This window comes from Zootoca vivipara, chromosome 5, assembly GCF_963506605.1.
Source record: "Zootoca vivipara chromosome 5, rZooViv1.1, whole genome shotgun sequence".
Classification (NCBI taxonomy): domain Eukaryota; kingdom Metazoa; phylum Chordata; class Lepidosauria; order Squamata; family Lacertidae; genus Zootoca; species Zootoca vivipara.
The window spans coordinates 28,293,582-28,316,716 of NC_083280.1; the positions used below are offsets into that span (position 1 = coordinate 28,293,582).

Here is a 23,135-nt window from a genome sequence, read left to right on the forward strand (position 1 = left end):
CCTGTCTCTTTTCTAGGCGCACCAGCTGGTTCATTCGTGGCCCATGGAGCTCCTCGCACTTTCGACGAAGAGGCACAGCAGCCAAGGACAGCCAGGAGGAATGGAGCCTGCCTTGCAAATCACACTCTCGTACTCATGGAGAGTGGTAGTAGTTGTAGTTGTTACACCTTTTCCCTATCCTGCTGTCCTGGCTATCCCGCTGTTGTTGTTGTTGTTGTGTTCTCCCTCCACAGAGCTCAAAACAGCTTACATGGGTTTTCCCCGTTCCCGCCCTACCCCATCGTCACAACCACCCTGCGAGGTGGACTCTGGCTCCAAGGTCACCCAACAAGCTGGCTGAGGATTTGAATCCTTGTTGTCCTATTACCTCTCAGTGACGTAATGGCGCCCAGGAGGTGAACTCTCTCACCAAGGACCCAGCTTGCCCGTGGGCGCGTGGGCGTCACCCCCCTTCTCCCTGCACTTCCCCGGCCTCCTGCGCCCCTCTTAGCGCCAGTGCGCTCTCGGCGGTGCTGCGCTCGGCTGGAGCGCCCTCTTCCGGCTGCCGGCGCCGCCGCTTCTCCATGCCGGCCACTCCCTCCCCAGTCTCCGCCCGCGCGTTGCCAGAGCCGGGTAGCCGCTGAGGCGTCTCCTGCGCCTCGACTTCTTCTCGCTGGGAGCCGGAGAACCGAGACCCGGACTCTCTTCACGCCTTCGCCCCGGGAGCCCCCGGGACCCGCCACCATGCCCCGCGCCGCCCCGCTCCTCCTGCTGCTCCTCAGCCTGGCCCAGCGCCGCGCCTGTCTCGCCGGGCCGACCTCCGCCGCTGCGCCCCTCGACAGCCCCGCCGACCCCTGCCTCAGCCAGCCCTGCCGGAACAACGGCACCTGCTCCTCGGCGCTGGCCAAGCTGCCCGCCGTGCCTCACCTCCTGCCGCTGCTTTTCCTCTCGCCCCAGCCTGCCTATAGCTGCGCCTGCCCGCCGGGGGTCACCGGCAGCGACTGCCAGGTAAGCCCGGCGCGGAGACGTGCCTCGCCTGCGCCTTGGTGGCCTCCCGTCCGAGCCCTTTGGAAGCGCCCGCCCTGGGGAGGCTCCAGCTACAATTTCTCCTTATCCCCCTCGCGATCTTGCCTGCTCTTTCCGCCCGTCTCATCTCTCGCCCTCCCTTCTCCCACCCGTTTCCCTGGGTTTCCATCTGCCTATGGATTCGCCGGATCCCCTCCTCCTTCCATCGCCTCCCTTCTTCTTTTCACAGCCGGGGTTGTGCTCTTATCTCTGTGCAATTTCCTCTCTTGGCACTTGCTGGAGGAGAGAGCTCCCTCTCTCCCTCTCGCATCGAATTCGCGCAGTCACGTCTTGTTGCCCTAAGCCCCTCTATGCAGATCTCCTCCCTGACCTCCCCTCACTCCAATTTCCATGTCGGTTTGGCGTTAAACAACTGCCTCGATGCCCTGGGCCGTTTCTCTCCAGCCCTCTCTAGTAGGGAGAGGGGTCCTCGGGCATCTTGTCTGCACGCACACGGGCAGACCAGACGGCTGGGGCTCCATGCGCCTGTTCGTCATTGCGGATTCGGGTGGCGGCGCTGGGAACGAGGGCAAATGCTCGAGGGCTCAGAATGAAGGGCATGTTGGGCACCTTGAGTATGTGCGCCCCCCATGGCTTTGGCGCGTAGGTTATTAGACTCGGTAAAGCTGAACTTGGTTTCCCCCTTCAGTGATGATGGGTTTTTGTGGTTGTCAGAATCTTAGGTCTTCTTCAAGCATTCTGCTAACTGTTGGTTGACTTAAACCAGAACGATGTTTCTGCTGTGCTCAAGGTTAAATCTGAATATTTTTAATGTTGCTTTCTCTCAGCCCCCCTTCTTTTGGAGAACAATTTCGGTACTTTTATTTACAGATCCTGCCCCCGTGCTTAATATACCAGTGGGTTTTTTGCCACTATCGTCTAGATCAGGGTTTGGTCTTAGACTTCAAGTCGTTTTGTGGTTTGATTATTCGTTTAGTGGAATTGTAATGGGTTGGTAAAATATAACTTGAGCAGCTGTGGTTTTTTTTTAATCAATTCCTTATTTATGAAGAATACAACGAAGGCTGAAAACTGCTTTGAAAGGCTATACTAATAATCCCCATTTGCTCTGGTTTTTATATTTATATTTTTAATATAGAGCTTTTTATCTTTTCCACTTTGGCGAAGAAAGAAGATTATTACTATGTTGACTTAAAAATGGTGTACATGCATCTCTTCCATGGGGGGGGGGGAGAAAAGAAAATGTCAGTTTGGTTTGATTTCATTGGATACAATCGGTGGAAGCTTTAGTCCTGTTCATACTTACTTGGAAAGACCCACTGAGCTCTGTTTAAAACATGCTTGGGCTATTATGGAGAGGGCAATTTTTTCTGTGTTTTTTTTCTCTTTTTCATTTTAGGATGCATGGCAGAAGGGTCTGTGACCTTTCTTTCTTTTCTTTTTCCAGAGGGGTAGCTGTTGCAGTAAAAAGATCAAGAGTGTCTTGTGACACCATAAAAACCAACTAATTTCTTATGTTACATGCTTCTATGTGAACTACCTTCCACTTCATCTGATACATGAAGGATTATCCTGAGTCAGGTGCCATGATGCTCTTTCTCCTTTTTTTATTTGTATTGTTAAAAGAAATGCACCAGCACCAAAGCTGTAGCATCTGTGGATGCAAGGAGGACGAAAGCGTTGGAGATTTAAAACAACAACCCCCTGCAACACAGATATTGCTTATTGAACTTATTAGGGAATAATTTTTGAGAGAGACTGAAAGAAAGTTATGTGTTTTGTTTTAGGGAGCATCTCTTGCTTCCTTTCAGCCATGCAAGTCCACCACATTGTGTCAATTCACTTGGATTTAATTGAATTAACTGGAATATTTTTTTACCTAGTTGAGCAGTCTCATTAAGAAGAGTTTGACTGTTCACAGGGTGTCTTGTGTGCTAGTAGAGAGAGAGACCAGTGTGGTTGGTGCTGCCTGCTGATGGCTATATACTGTAATATGTGTGACACAGATAAATTGTTCTTCTAAATGCCAGAACAGCCTAATGCTGATTTGCAAAGGCCTGGAGCACGGCCGGCCCAAAACATTTTGGCACTGGAGGTGAACTGGGAAGAAGGGATGAGTGAAGATCTACAATGAGAACCGGGGGTGGGAATCAGAGCAACCTTGCCCGACAGTTGAAGTGGGGATCGAAGGCCATCGCTGCAGGGAAAGGGGCCTGCTCTGAATCATGCCAGGTGGGTGCAGAGTCCAGGAGACTCCAATATTGGGAAAATACCAGCAGTGCCTGCTATTCACCAAGAGGTCTCTAGAGGTTTCATTGCACAGCAGCCTCTTGCCAAATAGGAGGCACTGCTGATGGTCTCTCCCTGGAGACAAGCAGCATCTCCTATTAGCCAAGAGGCCACTGTAGAGGCAGCGTTGTGGAGCTGCCTAGGAGGAAGCAGATCTGGCCTCCAAGGATTGTGCCATAACTGTCCTTGCCCCATTGCGGAGGCAGTAGCAGTGGGTGATTCATTTCTTGGAGGCTTGATCTGTTGGCCCGGAGGATCCTGCCACCTGAGGCAATTGCCTCACTTTGCCTTGTGGATGGGCTGTCCTTTGCCTGGAGGAAGAGGCATTGCTTTCAGGAATGGTATGTAAGGGGCCAGAAAGGATTTTCAGGTTGCAAGAGAATTGGTTAATAAAGTCACGAGTGCTTATGAATCTGAATTAAGTATAAAAATATATTGGAATCTTCCCATTGAAACCAGTGACCCTAATCAATGGATTGCAGCAGCTAGTCAGTTGGTGGATGCATGTAGCCTGTTCAGCAGGGCTTGGATAAACATCACCATGCAGATGGAACATGGTATTCAGATGCTTACCTATTTCAACAGCATAAGTAACGCTTTTGCATGTGGATCTCTCTTAGATGCTTTTAACTTTGGCTGTATAGGGTTCAATAAGATGGGCAGGTGTGTGTTTATGATATTGATGTAGATATATATGAGAAACCCAATCTATATTGAGGCAGACATTTAGAAACATACCAGACAGCTTTTGTTTGCTCAGGCTAAGTTTGTCCATAGCTAGGAAGATGTAAGTCCATGATTCAGGCATAAGGATAGTTTACTTTTGAAGGTATTGATGGGACAGCAGAAATAATGACAAATTTTTATTTAGAAGAAGATGAAAGCTCCAAGATAGGAATTACAACCACATTGCAATAGTTAGATGGCATCTCTAGGGCAGATGAATGCTTAAATGCACATCTCTCTCGTCCCACCCCAATATCTGTAATAATATCACAAGAATTGCATCTGACTCCAGTTTATTTTTGGGGAATTGGGGTTCAGAGTAAGAGGCAATTTCACCTAAAAATTTGGTAGCTAAAAGGGGATTGTTAAAATAGCTACAGTGTAACTTCAGCAAATTCGGATGCATTTTATAGCATTGTTGGAAGGAGAGACAAGAACAATGACAGTACATGCATTCAAAATCTTTTTTTTAATAAAGATTTTTATTGGGTTTTCAACAAATTATAATCACAACACAAAGTTCCTCTTTGCACCTCCCCACTCCTTTCTGGGACAGATGATACATTTATTATGTCCTGCCACAATCGTGTTTGTGAACTCTGTGGATGCCAGTTGCGGGAATGTTTATTAGAAAATTTTATGAACGGCAGCTACCATATATTTCAACAAAGTCATCTGCATCATGTGTGCTGTTCAAGGTGTGCACCCTTTTTGTCAGTTTTTCCGATATAGCAATTGTCCATACAGTCTGTCTCCATCATGTGATGTGATGTCCTTTCCAATTCTATGTGCTATGTTGGGAGTTGTGCTGTCACTGAAAAAAAGTAGTAAGTTCCTTGTACGTACTGTAAATTGAGCTGGTCTTCTTTGAATATTGCCGGTAAACCCAGACTTGGATTACAGTGTCCCTGCTAGTTTGTAACATTAGTTATTTCTATAAAGGCTCTCTCCAAGAATGGCTGCATATGTTCACATAGCCACCACTTATGGAATGTCATACCAACTGTGCTACACCCTCTCCAGCACATTGTCGAGGATGCTTTCTTAATTGAGTTGCCGCATCTTAATAGAGTAAAATGACATCTATATATTAATTTTAAAAGTGTGTTCAGAATATTTTAAAAGTATGCAGCTCTTTTCTACCACTATGGCCAATCTTTCCTGACTTTTTTAAAAAACTTGCCAGCAATCAGTTGCTGCGGCAACTGGTGTCTGTCTAGAGCAGAAGAAAATCCATGCAACTTGTTGCTGCAGACCATTTTTGGGGATACATGTATTAGGTAGTGTATCCTTTTTTTAGTTGTGTGCCATCAAGACAAATCCAGTAACCTATCCTTTGCAAGGGTGTGTGTGTGTTACTCTTTTTGTTTGTTACTCTGTTATACGTTTTTTAAAAAATAATTTTTATGTTGTAAACCGCCTTGTGATCCTTGGATGAAGGGCAGTATAGAAATTCAATGAATAATTAATTAAATAAACATAAACCTATGTGTTACATGGTGATATGTGTGAGGAACAAAACCACCATTTCCTGCTGTACCAAGTTACAGTGGGAGCTTGGTTAACGAACTTAATCCGTTCTGGAAGTCCGTTCTTAAACCGAAACCGTTCTTAAACTTAGGCACGCTTTCCCTAATGAGGCCTCCCGCCGCCTGTGCCCTTCCACTGTTCGGATTCCGTTCTTAGACTGAGGTAAAGTTCTCAAACCAGGACACTATTTCTGGTTTTGCAGAATTTGTAAACCAAATTGTCCTTAAACCGCACTGTTCTTAAACCGAGGTACCACTGTATAAGTTTAAACTCCAATGCATTTAGTTACACGTATTTCCCAGGAGGAATGCTTTTAAAAAACTGCTGCTGTGCAGCTGAGATGAGCAGCCTTAGTGTAAAGGCTGTATCCTGGAGGAAAAAGGTTGTGCTTGAATTGGCCCTTAAAAATGATCTAAAATTGCAATTATTATATACAGCAGCCAGGCAGCTGTGCATGGAAGCCTTCCTGAGACCAGCTTTTCCAACTCATGGTGTATAGGACAGCAGTCTTAATGTGTTAAGTTGGGTGATCATGATAGTTTATTGCCAAATTAAAATGAGTTGCTTTTTCCTATTTCTGATTTCTTGAAATAATTTGATTTATAATCATTCTGTTGCGGTTCGTTTCAAACCCATCACTGAAACTTTCAAATTCATTTTCATGTTGCTGATTTATCAGTTGTGTTTTGATTTTATGCATAGAAATAGGCTGTGCAATTAATGGACATCTTCAGCCTTGTTTTCCTGAATGCTTAAACCCTCTCTGCCTTCTGTGGTTTGGCATTGGTACAGACACTGAGGAACTTGCCTCCTGTTCTGTTTCAGAAATAATGAATTCCTGGAACGGCTTTCTGTGTCACCAGCACTTGTCTTTAGTGCTGCACTCCTCCAACCACTTACTCCATGCCACTGAAACGTGGCAATAATATTTCAAGTTAATGGATTTGAGTATTACCATGTATTACCGTTCTTATGCTCCTGCCGCAAAATGTGGCAGCCACTGTTTCCTGTTTCATTAACGTCTATGTGCCATGTCCATCTGACAGATGGTTTGCCATTTCTTTGTAGTAGAATGTGGGTTCTGCCTTGTGCTGTTTGTGAATAAGACTCATATACTACAGATGTACTTTTTTTTTAAAAAAAAGTTTTACTTGCCAACCATTCGCCAAGATTTCAACCAAAACACGGTACTCCAGGTTCAAATTTAATTTCTTTCTCCTGTTAGAACTGAAACATTGGTTATCTCTCATGTTGTCAGTAATGTGTTTAGTATTCGGCTGTGGTTGCCTTCCCATGGAATGCATTTTTGTTGGCAGTATGGATCTTCTTTCCTTCCCTCCCACACAGGCAGGCCCCTGTGCACCTAGGAGAAGCATTTGTGAGAAGAATGGGAAGTCCCATTGTGGAAGTCTGCTTGGACGATGCTTGATGTCTCCCAATGTACTTAAAGCTTTGATGGTGTTTCCTGCTTGGCAGGGGGTTGGACTGGATGGCCCTGGTGGTCTCTTCCAACTCTATGATTCTATGACTGTATATTTAATTCAGGCTTGTTTAATTCTCATTGCCACCCATAATGTGTTCTTCTGCTTTCAGGTTTTGATCATTTCTGACTCCTGCTTTTAAGTGCTTGCATTTCCTCATAGGAACAGAAGTCAATCTAGCTCAGCATTGTCTATCCAGAATAGCAGTGGCTTCCCAGGGTTTCAGACAGGGGGACTTTTCCAGCCCTATCTGGAGATGCCGGGGATTAAACCTGGGACCTTCTGCATACAATGTGGATCAGGCATCCCCAAACTCTGCCCTCCAGATGTCTTGGGACTACAACTCCCATGATCCCTAGCTAACAGGACCAGTGGTCAGGGATGATGGGAATTGTAGTCCCAAAACATCTGGAGAGCCAAGTTTGGGGATACCTGATGTAGATGGTCTACCACTGAGCTATGGCCCTTCCCCTCCTTGACCATCAATACTTCCTTTTTATTCCATGTTCCATCTTTTCTGTCAGTATCCTTTAACTCACCAACTCGTAGGAACGTGCTCTGTTTAGAGTCATCATTCCTCCACTCTGTGTGTTCCATTCATATGCAATACTTTGCCTTCTTACATATGGATGGCTTTATATTTGGAATAGGTAGGTAGCCATGTTGGTCTTCAGATACCAGGTATCTGAAGAAGTGTGCATGAACACAAATGCTCATACCAACGGCAAACTTAGTTGGTCTCTAAGGTGCTACTGGAAGGGATTTTTCTATTTTTTTATTTATTTTGTATTTGGGAAACTTCATTCCCAGGGGCTGAACACAGTCCTCTCTATGCTGTCGCTTGGGATTTGCCCCTCCACTGGCCACAACTTCTCACTGGCTGTGCTCCATGCCTTGCTTTTGCTTGGCTGGAATGTGTTCCTGAACTGGGATAATTCCTCTTGCTTGCTTGGATGGAAATTTGTGGGTATGTGTATATAGAAACTAACAGACATGGTGGAGATGGCAAAATTAACATGTTTAATCAGAGAAAAGTCATGGTTAACATCTGTTAAAGACTGGAAACCTCCCATAGGGTTTTTTTTTTTTTTTTGCGTGAAGAAGAAAATCATAGCTGCCAAGTTTTCCCTTTTCTCGCGAGGAAGCCTATTCAGCATAAGAGAAAATCCCTTAAAATAAGGGATAACTTGGCAGCTATGAAGAAAATGAAATAAAGATATCTGGATTTATTTTTTTAAAAAGAAACCTCTGACCTCTTTCACATTGCTGCACCCACTTTCGCTTTTGTTTACACCCACTTTTTGTATCTGGTCCCTCCCATCACTGTTATGTGGCCCTTTGAACATCAGCCAAGAGGGAATGCATCCTTTGGAATGAAAAGGTTTCTCAAGTGTTGGTTTAAAATCAGTGACGTCTCGGAACTTTTTTCAAAGAGGGCCAGATTTGATGAAGTCAAGGGCCGTGAGGGCTGACCAAAGAGCCAACCAAAGTTATTGAGCTTTTTTTAGGATTGAAATTGTTGAGGTTTTGTAGGAATTAAACTGCCAGAGGGGCCAAATTAGGCCCCTGAAATGGACTTTGGATATGCCTGGTTTAAATGAACACTGAAGATGCAACTCTTCCCCCCCCCCAATGTTTCCCTCTTATCTCCTCCTCCATTTCTGTACCCTTCGTTACACCTTCCTAATTTCTGTCATCTTTATACTTTGAGCAGAGTATTTTATGTAAAATGTTTAGTTTTTTAAAATTAAAAGATAGTTTTTGTTTTTGTTTATTAAAAAAAGTAGTATTAGTACTGTATAAATCATCACATACTTCCCCCCTTCTATAGTTCGGTATTGCATCTAGAGATGATTTCTGATAGCGGAGTACTGTTTTCATTATAAACCCTAATTTAATTTTTGGATGATAATGGGCTTCATTTCTATTTGTACTTCAAGGTCAGATTGTATTCAAATATTTACACTCTTGGGCTATTCATGTAGAAACTTCTGCAGACTAATGTTTAAAACCCCTAATAATTTAATCTTATGAGAGAGAGAGGGGGGGGGAAAGAATTTTTGGATTATTCATGCTTATCTATATATTGTTGGACACACCACACTCCTAGAAATTGAGAATAGGAAGGATTTAATTTCCTGTACTGGCAGACTTGGGCTGTAATCTAGGAGGCTGCTCATTTAACTCCATGGCACCAGCTTTTAAAATAATTTGCAATGCAGTACAGACAGCTGCTGCTGGTGAAAGAGTCAGAATCCCCACTTTATATATCTTAGCCATATATAGGTGTTTTTGTGTGTGTGTGTGTGTGTGTGTGTGTGTGTGTGTGTGTAATATAATGAAATTTTATTAAAGATTTTCTTGATTTACAAAAGTATGTGCAATGTCTCTCTTAGCCCTTTATATGACTGAAAAGAATCTCATGGCTTAAGAAATTTGACTACATTCCTGAACTTTGATGGCCCAATTCTCACTTTATCTTCCTCTGCTGAAAGACCATAGATTTATTCGAGCTGAAATGGGAGCTCTTCTTTTGTTCAGTATCCAGCAGGTATTTCCTCATTAGGTCTTTTGCATTATTGAGACCTAAACTTAGTGGTGAAAAGCCAAAATTATTATTATTATTATTATTATTATTATTTCTTTTTCTTTTTCTTCTTCTTCTTCTTCTATCACTCATACCCGAGTAAGATTGTCTTCCATGAACACGGTTTTAACAATGAGTCCATAAGTGACTGGAGGCCAATTCTGGATCCGCACATCCTACCACAGTGGGGACATAGGTTTCCGGGCGGGAGTTGATCACGGTGAGGGTTTGCCAAGTATGCCTTCTTCTTAGTACGTTTCCAAAATAACATAACCTTAACCTCATGGCTTTTATCCAATGGCTTTCATGTGAATCAAGCAGAACTACCAGCCAGCCAGTAGGGTCCAAATTGAACTGTAGCCAGGCCTGTGTGAAAATTGAGTGAAGACCAGCTTCAAAATGCAGAATAGCATTCAAAACACATCCCAGTACAGAGAAAAATTGTCTAAGGAATTTAGATTCCAGTGAACTTAAATTGGCATCAACCTAGATTTGAATCTTGTAAAACAATTGAGCTAAAATAATTGATCTTAAAAACTTCAGGCGCATAGGTCTAAAACTATGATATTTTGCTTGGAAAAGGCACATTAAAATTGTGGTGCTTTACATAGCTCCCCCCCCAAATTATTAGTAAATCCAAAGTGTTGTGTAAACACATGGATAGGAGACATGCTTAAAATAAAGCACTCTGAAATGCTAGACCTGTGTGCCATCATAATGATTTGTGATTGTGATCTGCCAGATTGCAATTTTGATGAAAGGCTACTGGGTTTGTCACACTGTACAGGTAAGTTGATCACATGCTTACAAAGCACTCATTGTCTGGTGGTGCCAGGCTTAACAATTAGGTTGAAAATGTGATTCTGATACAGTACATTTACCAGTTCCAGACCAACTTAGATTTAAGAAGAAACGTAACTGTTGTGAAAGAAATGTAATACAATTTTAAAGTCACGTTCACTTTTGTTTTTTTCTCTTGGGAGCTCATTATATCATGCGTGCCCAGAATAAACTCAGCTCCCTTAATTTTATTTATTAGTTTACATATTGTTTATTACACTTATTAGTTGCTTGTCACCCAAAGGTCTGCATGCAACTTATATCAGAGAAAAAGATATGCAAATACATTATACCATGGGGTAGGGGGGAAATCATATAATACGTTAACATTCCATACAATGTATCGGGAAAACAAAAACAGCACACCAGTTCCATAAACAGTAATAAGAACATTAGCAATACATAAAAACAAACACAACAATTCTCCCACACACTAACTAGCAGATAAACAAAAATGCAGTGCCTCTCCCTAGCACTCAAACCATTCACATTGACCTGACAAGTCCCCACCTGACCCAAAGGTACAGTGTCAAGATCAGCTGCTGCAAATCAGTGGTGGGTGGTGGTTCTAGAGTCCTTCAAGGATGCTCTGACATCTCTCTTCTCCCTTCAGTGGGGAGCAGCAGCAAAAACAGAGCAGTAAGATGGTGACAAAAGTTTTACCTGCTCTATAGTTATATCTACTCAGTGCCATTAAGTTCACAATGTGGCATACTCCCAGGAACTGTCAGCTCTGTTCTTTAGATATTGTAGTGCACCTTTCCCCAATCTGGTGCCCTCCAGTTGTTTTGGACCACAGCCATTATGACTAATAATTAGGGATGGTGGGAGTTATAGTCCAAAACATCTGGAAGGCATCAGGTTGGTGAAGGCTGCTGTAGAGACTTTCCAGTCCTGTGGAACTATGGTTATATTTTAGTATTGCCTTTCATCTCTGCATAATATTTAATTTATGTGAATTGTAGCAGTGGCATTTGCTTCAAACTCATTCAATTTTTGTTCGGATTTGTTATCTTACTCATTATTTATAGTTGTCTCAGTTCAAGAAGACCTTTTCTGTCATTGAAAGATGGAATTTTCCCCCTGTGCCTGATTAAATTTTAAATGCACCATTCAGAGGGGACAAATGTAACAACTTGCTTGTTTAAATAAATCACCACCTGATAGCACTGTCGATATCATTCCCTCCCGTTTCCATCCTTTGTCAAGGTGTGTTAATAACTAAAGGAAAGCTGCGCCCCAAATATATACTTGCTTAGATTCCTACCCCACCTAGCTTGCAAGACTTAAAACAAAGAGTTAAAAAATAGGTTCTAAAAACACATTATTTTAAGTGCACAAACTGTGTTAAAATTTCCCAGAAACTCTTTGAACCAAACATGGGTACCAAAAGTCGAAGCAGATTGATTTTATTATGCTCCCAAAGGATTATTGGGCTTGAACGGTAGTGAAGAGAAGGAAATTTCAGCAATGACGTACAACCATCAGGATCACCTCCCCAAGCAGCAACTCTTCTTCCTCATGTACTGAGTTTATTTGAGTGGATGTGCGCACATGGTATGGATGAGGACAAACTTTCAGTTGGCTTTAGAGATCAAAACACAGCTTGGGTGAGAAGCAATGTCTTTTGGACGCAATGCTCCAAACCTATTACAGCCCTGCCAGTCAAAACTGAGTTGTGCCTAAGCAGATGCCTGTGGGAAACCTGCAAGCAGCACCTGAGCACAAGAGCACTCAACCCACCTGTGATGTCCAGCAACATTGCTGCATCCATTGGCAGAGTCAAATCATAGCCATCATAGTTAGTAGCCATTGATAACTTTGTTCTCCACGAATGTGTCTAATCCTCTTTTAAAGAAATCCAGATTGGTGGCCATCACTGCCTCTTCTTCCACAGATTAACTATGAGCGGTGATAAGTACTACTTCGAAAAATCCGTCCTGAATCTTTGAACATTCAGCTTCATTGGATATCCATGCTGTTCTAGTAGGACGAGAGAGAGAAAATGTGTCTTTAGCCCCTTTCTCAATACCATGCAGGATTCTGTAAACTTACAACATGTCCTCTCTTCCTCACCTTTTCTCCAACTGAAGAGTCGCAAATGCTGCAACCTCCATCCCCTTGATCATGGATTTGTGTAACTATGGTATCGGCAGTTTTATTTTCAATTTCTTTCCAAATGATCCCTTGCAGGGAATTGGCCTTTTTCACAGCAGTGGCACACCGGGTCAATAGAGCTAGTAGAGCTATCTACTAAAGCCCCAAGTCTTGTTCCTGGTCAGTCATCTCCCATTAAGACTACATGGGCGGTTATGTGGAATTAAGATTGTTTTGCCCTGAAATGCATCATTTTACACTTGGCTCAGATACAGATTAAATGTAGGCATTTCTCCGTTTTTAAGCAAAGTGTTTGAAGTGATATAAAAAGATTGCCGTTAACCTGCCACAATCATGGAAGGCAGCCACTCACAATTAGCCTGTGACAAGGATGGGAGAATATAATTACTGAGTGTTTTTACATATACCCCTGAGGTTCAAAAACCTGTATTCTTATTAGAAAGCTTACCATTAAATCAGCTTTGATTGAGAAAAAATATTCAGGTAAGAGCAGCACCTCTTTATACATGCTGCCCCCTAACAATTATACTCATAAATGATACCAAAAGAATGAATTTGTAAGCATTTGTGGCCATTCATTAGCTGGACAAGAGTCACTAAGGGCTCTTGAGGTTTTTTTTCTATTTGATTTTGTAATGTTTATCATTGCTTAATAATAAATTCTACAAGGGTTGCATGGTAGTTACATATCTATGAGCCAGATATGGTAAACATGAGAAAGCAATAATTAATGGTATAGAAAATATAATGCTTTTTGTACTAAGGTAAATAGGGTGTACCTTAATGATTAGATAGAAATTGCCAGGCATAACAGATTTATCTAGACAAAGAAGGTTAAAGAATGGTTGTTTTTGTGGGGAGGGGGACCAAAGAGAATAGAGCTGAAATAGGGGACATTATTCCACGAACAAACAATAAAGCACTACTACTTAAAAGCTGGAAGGATTCCTGTTTTTCCAGTTGCAGCCATTCATGTTGGATTGAACCCTGTTCTGGAGGGTATCCTATATTCAGGAGTGAAAAATAAGCTTCTTCAATGTGAAACGGGAGAGAAATCAGAAAAGCTCCCTTGCTTACATGATCTTTTAAATGCTTGCAAGTAACTGGGGCTATACAATTGAAAGTTTCACAGGAAGCTGTCAGAAGAGGAAGTGAAATGACCAACAAATGGTCCTTCCTACAATGGAAGGACTAATTTCTGCATAAAGGTAAAGGGTAAAGGGGCCCCTGACCATCAGGTCCAGTCGTGTCCGACTCTGGGGTTGCGGCGCTCATCTCGCTCTATAGGCCGAGGGAGCCGCCGTTTGTCCGCAGACAGCTTCTGGGTCATGTGGCCAGCATGACAAAGCTGCTTCTGGTGAACCAGAGCAGTGCACGGAAACACCGTTTACCTTCCCGCCGGAGCGGTCCCTATTTATCTACTTGCACTTTGATGTGCCTTCAAACTGCTAGGTGGGCAGGAGCTGGGACCGAGTAATGGGAGCTCACCCCGTTGCAGGGATTCGAACCGTCGACCTTCTGATCAGCAAGCCCTAGACTCTGTGATTTAACCCACAGTGCCACCTGGGTCCCATTTCTGCATACTTCAGTTTAATTTTAAAGTGCAACAGAAAGATTTAAGCATTGTTCTGACAGCTCAGTAAACCTGTCTCTGCTCTGAAGCAACAATTGTAAATGTAGTGTATATTTGAAATGATAAATATGTATTTATATGAGTCGAGATTATAATGCCCAATGGCTTTAAATGGAGTCCTTTCTATATATATAAAAATTTGTAGGGAAAGAGGTGGACCAAAGGTGGGTCGTGAGGAGTACAGAGAAATATGCAAGACCATAAGAGTAACCTATAGAGGGGGTGCAAATTATGCAGTTTGCTGTAAGAATGCAGCAAAGAATTAATGGTAGACTGACTAGTCCATATTGGTAGATGAGATTAAGTGGAGCGGAAATGCAATGAATTAAAAATAGCTTACATTCTTTGTCTAGCCTATATATCCATCTATCAAGATGTTTAAAGCTGAAAGTTTAGTTAAAAAAAAACTCTGCTGAAGCTCAGGTTATACAGTACTTTTAATTTCATGTATCTGTCCTTTTGTCTTGTTACTGCTGTTCTCTGGAACTCATTGCTTCCTGAAACATCTGCACCTCTCCCTTGAAAACTAAATGATATTTGAAAATGTATCAACTTCTTATCTCTCTTCTGTCACTTCTCCTTCCACCCATTTCCTTTTATGTCCCTCCTTCTCAAGATTGTAAGGTTGCAGACAGGTTTGTTCTTTAATTAGTATTAAATGCTAAGCTTTTGAATAAACATTATTATTATTCATGCTTAGAATTATCATTAGTAATTTAAGCATGCATGAGTATCTTATACACACCTGAACCCTGGATTTTCATTAAATAATATTTTCAGTACAGAAATGAATTAAACACATATTCAAACCATAAGCCAATCACTTCTTCTAGTAGTTTTTATGAGAAAGCATCCTTATTTTTTTCTTCTTTAAGAAACACAGAGGCCAAGTTCCCTTAGGCCCAGTTTACAGAGGCCACACTGCCCTTCTTCTGGAGGAATAAGGGTTTTCTAAAGAGTAGGCACCAGGTTGCAAGTGGAACACACAGGAGAGTTTAAAGGAATGTAGGGAGCTGTCTATGGTGCTGAAATAGTGCTGGGGTTCTGAGCTGTGGAGGAGGGAGCCACTTCTACCAGAGAATAGTTATGTGCACTCCAGCACTGGGTTTGCAGAAGAGTGCACAGTACTAAAACTCTAAGCATTTAGAAGGGTTTGAAAGAGGAGGAATCCCACCAACAGCTGAAATGGTGGCTCATACTTTTGAGAAGTGTGTATAAGGAGTACAGAAGGAAGAGGGGACTTAAAGTGGAAGAGGAAGAAGAGGAAGTTTAATTTGCAAGAAGTGATGTTCTGCTTGGGAAGAAGGAAGTGTTTTGTTGAAGTAGTTGGAGCTTGTGTGCCCCAGTATGTCAAGATGTTATAGTTCTTGTATTTGGATTGTAATTTCAAATGTGGTCCTAGCAATACGAAGCCTCTTGAACAACCCAAGTATTGTTGACTTCTTACCCAAAGAGAATGCTTGTGCTTTCAGCAAGATGTGTATGAGATATTTCTTCAATTTCTGCCGCATTTTGATGGGAAATACTTTTAAACTTATTCTGGCTCCTAGGCTGCTATAGGCACATATGCCCCTTTGGGTCAGGAGCAGGCAAATTGCAATGAACCCAGAGGTCTGAAAAACATTTCTGATGGGCGAGAAAGAATTTTTGCACATTTCCCAATGTAGCAGAAGTAGAATCTTCCCCAAAAAGGAAGGCATTGAGCTCAAAAGTGAACAAAAAACATAATATTAAAAAAGCTTATTGCAAAAATATTGTATATACCAGTGGGGGACTTCGCCTGAATGGTAATCTTATGAAAATTTAGTAAATGCATGTGCAGATATTTCCCACCCAACTCCTGCAAAGCAATATCAGGAGAAAATGACAAACAGGCCAACTAGGAAATGTATGTCCTGGATTTCTGAATCCCTCATTATGATAAACATGGCATACATTCATCCACATGAGTCATCTTGATGTCCTAATCTCCACGTACCATATCCTACATCCGTTGCTCCTAGTGCTGACTCCTGCAGAGCGACATCCCGTACACTACAGGAAAAGGGGGGAAAAAATCAAAAGTCAGTAGCCAGTTGGGGAGCAGGTCTTATTGAAAAATACTTATTGACCCCTAGGATGATGATCAGTGACATTGAAGGTCCCTGAGAAGGATTAGCAGGGATTAGTACTGTAAATGTTTAGAGCTCTGTAAATGAGATTGCAACTGGTTCTCAGGGAGAAATAAAATCCAATTTGTGCTTTGTGATGAGTTCACTTCTCAGTGCTAATATGGGTACAGGTCAGTGTAAACCTATGCCCATCATTCTGTTCAGCAAATGGGATTCAGTATCAATAGTAAATAGATCTGCAGAGTAAGATGTACATTTTATGCAATTATTTTTCTCAAGAGATGTGCATATAAGGGGAGAGGGGGGGGGAGATAAACAGTTTTGTAAAGCAGACCCTTCAAAAGTCTACTCGGAGTTATGTTGCCTGAAAATTGGACAATGCTAATTATGTAGTCACTGGAATGGACACATCTTTTAAAAATGGCCATCTACCTGAGGTTTAATTTACAGCCCCCCCCCCAAGCTATTCATAGAGGAAACTATAAGGCTGGCATTTAAGATATGTGTTTTTTTAAAAAAATAATAATTGTTATTAAATTTTCCAAATACACATATCTGAGGACTTGATTAGCCCAAAGATATGTGGGTTTTGACAGAGGCAGGCAGAGAGGTAGAACTCTGTGACCACCATGTAGACTGTTGGAAAGCCATGGAATTTGATGAGGCTTCCAATGGGGAGACTGCCGACTGCCAATAATACAACTAAGCTCCGCCCTTTAGACCAGGCTCCATGCAGCTGGGAAAATGATCACAGGCTGGAGGGAGGAGTTTTCTGCTAGCAGCAGCAAAAGCAAGCACATGTTTTGGAGGAGCTGTGGTGTTTTGCTTGGTCAGCTAGTGTTGCCCATATAACTATCTATCGGTGGGGTTCAAAGCACCCTTGAATGTGCTCCATATATGCAAATTCTACTCCTTCCATACTGATGTCCTAAGCAGTTTGGCTTGTTGTTTGAACGCTTTTAATAATTTATTGCATCTCTAACTAAGCTTTGTATACGGTATGTGGTCTCTAATTTGTAAATAAAATATGCAATGAAGATGGTTGTTGCAGTGGAGATGGAAACCATTATTTGGCTGTTCTTGAATTTTAATAAGCAAGTTGCCCCTTAAGAATTTGGCAGCACTGTTAATCCTTCCACAAATACGCTATCATCCTTTCCTGCAGTATATGTAATTTTGAAAACAGGATATTTCTTTCCTTGTCTCAGATGGATCAATGTGGCAATAAAGTGTAATGAAAACAATTGGGTTTCTCTGTATTATTCCCTCTTTACATTTTTTTCCCTTCTGCACTTGACAAATGAATAATAGATACCTTGCATTGTTGTCTTTATATGTTTCTTTGGGGAAATTACTAGTGTTAGCTAGCTACATGGCTGAAAGCTTCTTTGATTTCTTTTTCTTTTTTGTTTCTTTAAGTAGGGAATGATATTTTTTATAGTTGTTACAGACCAACAATGGCCAAACTTTCAATGTTCAGAGACCTGTGCCTTTAATAAACGCAGAACAGGGAATTTCAGTAGGTACAGCGTCTCATGTCAGTGTTGTCAGGATTTTGAAAAGAGTTTTCCTAACTTCCTCTACAGTTAGAGCCTTCATGGTGCAATGGTGGTGAAGTAGGAGTTCTTCATGGCTATTACTGGCACATGGTATTCATGATCATGTGCTCCAACCTGCTTCAGCCAGCTTCACTGAGAGTTTTGCACCATTTGTGCTCCGGTCATCACCCGCCTTCTTTTATTGCCTGAAGCTCACTGCGAAACCAATGTGAATTCTAGTCTCTATAGCAGGGGTGGCCAACTCCGAAGAGACTGTGATCTACGCACAGAGTTAAAAACTGGCAGTGATCTATCCCCTTTTTTGGGGGGGGGAGGGGTTCAGGTTGAAGTTGTTGAGCTTTTTTGGGGGAAGGAAAGCCCTGGGTTTTTTGGGTTCAGGTCAAAGTTGTTGAGCTTTATTTAGAGAGGAGGAAAGCCCCATTTTTAGGGGTGCAGGGTGATATTGAGCTTCTTTGGGGGCAGCCAGTGATCTACCACAGGCGCCCAGTGATCTACTGGTAGATCGTGATCTACCTGTTGGATGTGCTTGCTCTATAGCAATGGAGAGAGAACTTAGGAACAATCCTATTTATAACAAAATAAAAAAAATCTTTCCAGTAGCACCTTAGAGACCAACTAAGTTTGTCATTGGTATGAGCTTTCATGTGCATGCACACTTCTTCAGATGCCAATCCTATTTATGTCCTTTTCATAGAATCATAGTATTGTAGAATTGGAAGGGACCACAGAGGCCATCTAGTCAAACCCCCAACAATGCCAGAACGTTTTGCCCAACGTGGGGCTCGAACCCACAAGCCTGCAATTAAGAGTCTCATGCTGTAGGGAGACCAGGGCCGCTCCAGCAGCCATACCATCTGTAAAATACCACAGATCATTCAGAAATCCATCAGGGCAGACTATTGCAATAGCCCCCACATTCCTACAAAGAGAAATGCTACCCAATTAAAATCACATCGGAAAATGATCAACCATTGTTATGGAACTATGGAACCATTGCCACGACACTCCCTTCAAAAACCAGATCAATTGTGTGCCCTGCAACAGCTATGTATCAGGCCGATGATGTACTGAGGCAGTCCCATGGTTGTCACTGAGACCAGATTCAGTGTGTTTAAGTCTCCCATTAAAATTGTTTTGGGGTCCTCCAGCTCCACTTAAGGAACACCTAAACCAGCCCAGGCGAAGAGGCCGTTGGGTAATGGGGTGGGCAGTGTGCAGCACACACAGGATCCCTGGTCTGCCTCTATATCCCAGCCATACCAATGGAACAAGATCATGAACTTTTTTACTTACCTGTGTAACTACAAATGTGTTAGTCATCATGTGAAGGCATGGAAGACAAGGCACTCTCTTCCTGTTAACAAAAACTTCTGTGCCTGTTCATGTAGCAACATTCCTTGCTCTGAACATTCCTTGTTCAGACAACCTATTCTTGGGGTGGGGTTCCATCTACTGGCCTTGCTTCAGACCTCCACATGTTCATAAGTTTTGGAGTTGTATCCACTGGCTCCATCTTGCACCATCCCATAATCAGGCTTTGTTCAGAAGTTGCAGTGAACGTGTTGAGGACTAGGATCTGTCTCCCCTCAGGCATATTCATTGTTGTCTGAAGACTGCTTCTGTTGTAGGTTTTATGAAAGCAGAACAACACTTAAAAATGAAGTTTTGAAATGTTTTTCACCATAAAATACTTTGAAGTGCTGGCATTATTTGTCGTGCATTGTTATTTAGTGCTAGGCTATGATTCTTGATCAGGACACTGGCTCTACAAGCTATATATAGTTAAGAGTTTTACTTGAACTAACAAGTTGAATGAGAACAGTATTGCTTTTATTTAAGTAGATTTCCTTTGGCATTTGTAGAGCAGGAAACAATGAGCAAGTCAAGTAAATAGGCTTAAAACCCCCCACAATTGTCTGTGACACAAACAGTATAATTAAAGTAGCTGGGTGCAGTTAACTAGCGGTGACAGTCTCCAGGTTTTGCAAATATGCTGAAGTTAATGTGAATTGAGTGGAGAAAGCATTTGTGCACATTTACATTAAGACACTGAAAGTTTGCAAACTGACAGTGTATATTGATGAATCAGTATACATTGCTTCCAAGTGAAGTTGGCGAATGTGATACATACAATGGTCTGGGTGCATTGCTTGATCAGTATGTATTGTCTCCAGTCAGAGATGATGCATATGACCGAGTGATATTCAAAATTCCAGTCTTATACAGTAAATTTGCACACATTCTCCATGCTATCGTACACAGTCACCACCATTTATGTCCTATCTTCATTCAACACACAGCAGCTTGCATTGCAGCTGGATCCCAAAGAAGAATGATTAATTTACAACGGGCTTGGAATTCATTGCTTGGAATTCCTATTGAATTCCTGTGTTTAATTGATTTTTCTTTTTTACACAGGAGGCTTTCAAGATCTGGCATCTAGCTAAAATGCTGCAAAAGGCATTAGTCAGTTTTGAATGAAGGGCAACAGCCTCCCTCCTTTTCTTGATTTTCCTCTTTTTTGGCACGCACAAGAACCTTGATGTCTCTGAAACAGAGCCTATTAATTAATTGCTGGTTTTCAAACTGACTTGTTAGTATTCAGAGAAAAGGCAAGTGATGGTGATCCTAAGGTGAATGGATGCAGTATAGGACAAATCACCGTACATTTAATAGTTGTATATAGAATGTATGAAATGTATGAAAGTCTTTAGGTACCTATAGAACTCTTAATTTTCCCTTCACTAGATTTGCATTCATTCCTTTGGATAGTTTGTAGGAGATGAAATTTCAGCAGCTGTAGCCTTTGTTACCGCAGTTCATTCTGACATGACCATCTTCAGTATAAATTGTACCGAAAACTCTGAACAATGCAAAACACTAGGATTTGAGCTGTGCTTGAAAACCCAGGCACTTTCCCCTTTTATTTTATTCTAAGACATCACTGGTTGCTAAGCAACAGAGAGGCTGAGTTCTTAAACCTTCCCTTCCCCTCCCCTCCTTCATGCTACAGCTACTGTCCCATGGGGACAGGAGAATCTTCAGAGAGATAAAAATATTATCAGACACATTTTGATGGTTGCCAATTTTAGTGAATGTTAAGGAATAATTCTTGACTACTCAGCACTGACAAAATATAGGAAGTGAAAGACAATTAAAAACATGCTTTTTGTACTCAGCATGTAATTATACAATGAATCGAAGATACAGCGGTAAGATAAAAAGCAACTTTTAAAATTACAATGAATGTTGAAAGGCAGAAAATGGCAGCAGATAAACAAAACTTTATTCACAATACAGCTCTGGAAGGACCTATGTTCTGACTTTATGTGAGACAGTTTCCTATGTTCTCTCCCATATCACTTAGAGCTATCCTGCTGCTGGACTGAGAAACTTGACAGACACGAATGGTTGACTTCCTCAGAAATGTAATAACACATGCCAGATTACTAAGTTACCCAAGGCCATAGCTCAGAGGCAGAGCATCTGCTTTGCATGTAAAGAAATCTCCAGGTAGAGCCAGGAACATTTCCCTGTCTGAACCTTGGAAGGCTGCTGCCCATCAGCAAAGGCAATGCTGAGCGTGATGGACTGTTTGTGCAGGTCCAAGGGTAAACCGAGAGGTGAGGTCCAGGACCGGTCCGAAGTCTAGGGAATCCACGAAAGGTCAGTCCAATGAAGCTGAGGCAGGGTGCAGGGCAGGAGACTAGGCGAGGTCAGGAGCAGAACACAGGCAGGAATCCAGGGCAGGTCAGGTTCTGGAGCACAGGCAGGATCTGGCAATCAGCAATGTTGCTCCCCAGGTTGTGGGGTCTGACCGCCTTTTATCTCTGCTGAGGTAATGGCCGGTCCCGATCCCCGGATGACTCACCACCCTGCCTCGCCTGAAGGCGAGCACTCCTCCTGCGAGTACTCAGGTCTCTCCTCCTCTCAGACCTGAGTCTCTGCAGCTCGGGAGACGCTGGTGGGTTACTAAACCCAGGAGCTGCCTCAGCCTCTCCTGACTCAGCCAGTAGTGGACCAGCTGTCGGTGATGTCCCAACTGACGGCAACGAGGTATTCCTTGCATCTGGAGCCAGGACAGGCTCAGGTCCCTGACTCGGCTCAGCAGGGCTTGTTGCAGGGGAATCTGTGCAGACTGAGGCTCCTCAGAATCAGGCCCCAGACTTGGTTCAGCTGATGCCCGAGGCAGAGGACTGAGACTCCTCTGGTTCTGAGCCCGAGCCCGAGTCCCAGGCCATCACACTGTTGGTCTGATGTAGGATGAGACAGCTTCCTATGTTTCAGTTGCTGAACACAGTTCAACCATACAGTCTCCTTCAGTGGCACATTTTATTAGGTTAATTAACTACTTCAGAGTATATAGCATCTTGGTATATATTTTATACTGGCAATGGTGTGCTGTGAAACCAAAGGGACCAAATGTCTGCAGGGACATACAGGATGGCATTTTGCCCATAAAATCTGTTTCACACATGGACTGCTCGCCATGTAATTAGATACTGGGAGCTGATCTAAGAGAAGTAGATTGTGCAGCAGTTTGCAAATGGTCATAGCTGCCAAGTTCTCCCTTTTTTTAAGGGAAATTCCCTTATGCTGAATAGGCTTCCTCGCGAGAAAAGGGAAAACTTGGCAGCTATGCAAATGGTTTGTAATGTATGTGAAGTTTGGCATTTCATAAGGGTTCCATAGGGGATTGTATAACGCTGCTGACATGGGCTACCATACTTCTGGATTGTCCTGGACATCTCACCGATTTCCACCCAGACACTGCTTGCGGCTGCAGTATTCTGGCTATGTCTGGGAAATTCCGGATGTATGGCAACCCTAGATTAGTTTTGTATGGCATCACCTGGCAGGACTAAAAGCATTTTCAGAAACCTTGGAGTCCTTTATGCTGCCTTTTGTTGCTTCTTTCACAATATGACGATACTGACTGCAGGTTCAGCAGTAGATCGGAATTTCCAGAAATTGTGTCATGTTTACTAGAGAATATTTTAGGCTTTATAGATGTGCACTGGGAAAGCGATGGCGAGAGAGTTCTGTAAGTTAATTAGCTGAATAAACAATGTGAATAGCTGCAAGAACCTCAGGTGTTCTGGGTGGAATGGAAAGGGAATGCAACAAAAGACAAAATATTTAAATAGCTGGTAAGAAGTCTGGAGGAGCTTGTATCCTCTGTTGCAAAATGATTTGATTATTTCTGCAGCCAGATGCCTTTCCCGAGGTTATAGAAGGAAAATTTAAAATGGGATG

General features: G+C 42.5%; 1 protein-coding gene across 1 annotated transcript in view; it reads left to right on the plus strand.

Annotated features, from left to right (window-relative positions):
• Positions 1–606: 606 nt before the first annotated feature.
• DNER (delta/notch like EGF repeat containing) overlaps positions 607–23,135 on the plus strand; it is a 110,334-nt gene continuing 87,805 nt past the window's right edge. Inside the window, exon 1 of the mRNA XM_035134007.2 lies at positions 607–987. Coding sequence (XP_034989898.2) covers positions 724–987 — 264 coding nt within the window. The 5' untranslated portion in view covers positions 607–723. The remainder of the gene's footprint in view (positions 988–23,135) is intronic.